At 44.2% G+C, this 4,029-nt stretch overlaps 1 protein-coding gene across 1 annotated transcript; it reads right to left on the bottom strand.

The window, feature by feature from the left end:
* Positions 1–768: 768 nt before the first annotated feature.
* Positions 769–3,171, bottom strand: LOC144123007 (cuticle protein 10.9-like). Its single transcript, XM_077655935.1, has 3 exons — positions 3,125–3,171; positions 1,949–2,098; positions 769–1,149 (listed from the first exon to the last, which is right to left on the bottom strand). Exons 1-3 carry the CDS (start codon positions 3,134–3,136, stop codon positions 850–852), a joined length of 462 nt encoding a protein of 153 aa, XP_077512061.1. The 5' UTR covers positions 3,137–3,171; the 3' UTR covers positions 769–849.
* Between the last annotated feature and the right edge of the window lie 858 nt (positions 3,172–4,029).

The raw sequence follows: 4,029 nt of genomic DNA, 5'->3' as shown, positions 1-4,029 counted from the left end.
CGACACCTCAGAAGGCTGCAAACGGGGTCGTTTCTAAGCCCTGCGATTCTAAAACACATAGACCCAATTTTTTCGGGGTACTGTAAATTTTGTGAGATGTGGGCAGACGCATATCATAGGGTATGGGCCTGCCAGAAAAGTCCGCAAAAAAGAGAGTAAATCAGCCAACGAGAGAGGGCTGGGAGGCGACGTTGTCCTGCTGCTTGGACCTCGAGTCCCAGAGGGCTTTGGTTCAAATAGCGCAGGCAGTGGCTACCGCCAATGGTGTCCCGGAATGAGGACTACCACACAGGCAAGGGAGCAATGAAACCCTTCACTCTCCTCTAAAACCCGCCCCAGTGCATCCAATAAAGTTTTACCACCACCACCACAACCTTCTTTCTCTGCGCCTAGTCTGGTCGAGCTGCAAACGCCTTTGAACGACAACACATGTTAGGTGGGAACCAGATTTTTTGCGGCATTTTGATTTTCCCTTCTCTTACACGACTGATTCTCTAGCCTATGAAAGATTTTAATATCTAAAGGCTCCTCCCTGCATCTGGGTCGGCGGTGTACATCAGTTCTTGTGAATTGCAATTCCTCCTAAATGTTTAATGTGGGTCCTGCAAGAAGCAAAATTCCAGCTCCCCCGTACTATATGTCTATATTATTACTGGTCATGTCACAAGGAGCAGTTGCCAGAAATCAGTTACCTCGATCATTTCTTGCGATGTCGCATGAAACAGCCGTTAGAAATCTAATTTTTTATTCGCCATCCAGTAGCCAGTACAGTAACCGCCAACCACAAACGCCACCTTCAGAATGCTTTCGAACTAAACAGAATGCACCTGACAGCAAAAAGGCGCATTCCTATCCGGCCCATGGTCCGCCTTCAGCTGCACCCGGGACTGTGGCTGGCGCCGCAACAGGATTTGCGTTGAAAACTGCGTCAGCGCTGCCGCCAGGGGCGGTGCCGGGCTCGTTGGTGTCCACCGTAGCACGGAATCCACCGGCGTCGGCCAAGTAGCTCACGGTGCGGAACAGTCCGTTGGCGTCCCGGTAGCCGTACGAGCCGGTCTTGGTGTTGCTGGCGTCTCCCTGCTCCTTGTGGAAGAGCTGAGTTCCGAACTCGTCTCTGTTGTCGTAACCAAAGCTGTACGGCTGGGGAGGCTGTGAATGCAAAACATGATCTACATGCCGAGAACTCCAATCAAAATAACCTTTTAAGCAGAATTCTAAATCTTAAGTTGCAGAGGCTGTGCATTTTGTCGTTCAGGTGGCGGCTATAAACTGTTACCAGACTAAATATTAGGTAAAATGGAAGTATCCGCAACATCACTCAAAAAGCTTCGTTAATGGTAACAAAGTGACAGTACAAAAGATATGCGGGAAAGTATTCAAATGTCTGTACTATTCACTACAGCTGCCAACACACAAAGAGCTCCGGATTTCGGTCAATAACTTGAGTTACTCTGTATGAATACCAAGGAAGCCATTGCCTCCAGATATTGCAATGTGTCCGAAATGACGGTGAGACATCGTGGTAACGCGCAGACTTTGTTTAAATATTTAAAGACCATTATTCTACACATGTTGATGGTACTAGTAAGGAACAGCTAGAAAATGATTTCTACTATAGTGTCTACGGCCACTTAGCGTGTATTAGGTTCAAAGGCAAGGTTTCCGCAATTATAATGCTATAGGGAGATTAAATTTTACTGGTATAATAGCGGCAGCTGTTTATTGATAGGTTTCGATTGCCGCAGTAGGCGCGATGCTTCTAATAGTGCTTTTATTGTTTTCTAAACATTTGGCGCATTTAATGATGATTTTAACGCCAGTATACAGAAGGCGCGCGAAAAGGTTCAAGGCAAAGAAGGTTTTTTTTTCTGTGTCGGTGGTACGGTGAACACTTTTCTGCACAAGAATCATGAGTGCACTCTCTTTGCGACCACAGCAGTTCACTCACGTAAGAGGGTTCAGCAGCGGAAAATCCAGGAGTGGCAGCAGCAGCGAAAATGGGGCCACGGATATCAGCACCTTGGAACCCACTGTAGTGACCGCCGGCAAAGACATTTCCAGCTTCGATGAAGGCGATGGCGGATAAGAAAGTTAAAGCCTAGAAGAGGAAAACAAATCAGCCTCGCTTACTGAGACAGTATGTATAGAATGTCCGGCTTTCAAATCGAAAAACAGTTTTTTTTGCCTTCCAACATTTGGCACCCATAAAAGATAGGTCCTTAATAGGCTAACTTTTTGTTACCTGTGTAAAATGTAGTTTTCTGTTTGTGCCATGCTGCGAAAGAACAGTACATACCATCTCAAACGTCTGGTGTTTGTAAGGACTGACATGAAGCTATAGATTTAAGGAGTTCGTGTTGGTTCGAAAAAGAAACAATATTCGCTGCCTACAGACATACTCACTTATATGTCGTCGTGTCGAAAAGTATATTAGCACGAAGGAGTCAACCTTTTTTGTTTAAGAGAAGTTATTGCAACCACGTTGCAGCAGTTCATCGACTGAGGTTATGTAGGCAGCCAAGGAACACTTATTACTGAAGGTGACTTTGAAGGTGAAGCTTTGAATTGCTTCTTCGCTCTGAAAGTCTCCTGAAGAGTCTTTCGCTTCAGACGACGTTGTTATAATGCATGCTACTTAGCGGATTCTATGAGACGCGCTCAGTAAACTCTTTCAAGAAAACGAAAAAAATTGAGGAAAAATTAAATGAGGCCCAGAATCTAGTGGCAGAAGAATTCCATGTACCATGTAATAACATGGATCCATGACAGCTAAATTAAACAATTACAGAAACAAGGTTATTTCTGCGCGAAGGAGACACGACAGGAGAGCAGGAACAAAAACGACCACATAGGCGCTGTTTTCCTGTCGTGTCTCATTCGCGGAGTACTAACATTTTTTTCTGCAATGAACAAACTAGCCCCCAAGAACGTTCTAAAAAATTACCCTTTCACAGTGGGCAATTATTTCTAAGAACAAGCATCGTCCTTATTAACGAGATATATTTCCTTAATTTGCTCTTTACTTGCGGTTGTGCGGCATAAATATTTACGAGACAAAAACTGCAACGAAGGAAAAGGAGTAGCCATATCAACCTAAAGGTAGTCTCCCACGGGCTGCCCTTACCTTGGGAAACATTTTGATGTAGTTTAGCCGCGTGCTACTGCGTTCACCTCGGGAGCCAACGAGTATTATGGAGCTGAGAGCGCCAGTGTGGCTTTTATACAACTCACCGGACTTCACGCAACTATAAAAATGCTCGTGACACTGGAGCTGAGGAGGGGCTCCTCTCCCTTTTTTCTTCTTGCATAGTCACGAAGAAAAAACATCAGTAACGCCGGCGTCGAATGCACGAGCTTCTTTTTGCACGATTTGAGATTTCGCTTTTGCTAAGCGCTGACCTCACCCTCGGTGTAATCATTCGTCACGCCAACAAACAAGCGCTAGAGCGGCAGCGAAAAGGTATGCGGTGTTTCATGTGAACGGGCACGCAGCAATCGCAACACCTTCATACTTCTGCATCAGTATGCGCACTTGGTTTTCTAGCCTTCGCTTAAAGGAGCGTCGAGGACAGTATTTTATTGCAGGCTAAAAATTAGTTGACTTGAAATTGAATTTCTCAGAAGATAAAACCTTCATATAATGACCTTCTTTTTACATTTTCGAAAAGAGTTTCTGCCCTTCAGAAAAAACAATGAATGGCTGCTGGGTGTATGCAGGGGAATAAAACCAAATAAATATTCGGAGTCTCAAATAGTTGAAGAGCTTTACTGACGAGTTTCGGTGGCTAAACCTAATGAATTAACGTATATATTACGAGCATTAAGTAAACATAGAGTTTGAGAAGGTATAGCCGTAGGAATATGTCTGCACGAAAATTTGGGAGTCACAATTTCTTATAAATTCTTAAAAGCTACAGCAATGAGTTTGAAAATCTCAGGTGAGGCCTGTCGAATGCTAAAGATTTTAAAAGCAAGCGCTGAAGTTTCAGAGTCATCTTCAAGCAATAAAATATCAAAAGATATAAAACA

This window comes from Amblyomma americanum, chromosome 3 (assembly GCF_052857255.1).
Source record: "Amblyomma americanum isolate KBUSLIRL-KWMA chromosome 3, ASM5285725v1, whole genome shotgun sequence".
In the NCBI taxonomy this organism is placed as follows: Eukaryota; Metazoa; Arthropoda; class Arachnida; order Ixodida; family Ixodidae; genus Amblyomma; species Amblyomma americanum.
Note: the sequence above shows the minus strand (reverse complement) of the source record. Positions and strands in the feature narration are given on the sequence as shown.

What these genes read in the sequence shown, in the direction of transcription:
- LOC144123007 (XM_077655935.1), bottom strand. An exon ending in CCGCTGCTGAACCCTCTTAC is followed by an intron (nt 1,150 to 1,948) that starts GTGAGTGAACTG and finishes TTGCATTCACAG; the next exon opens with CCTCCCCAGCCGTACAGCTT.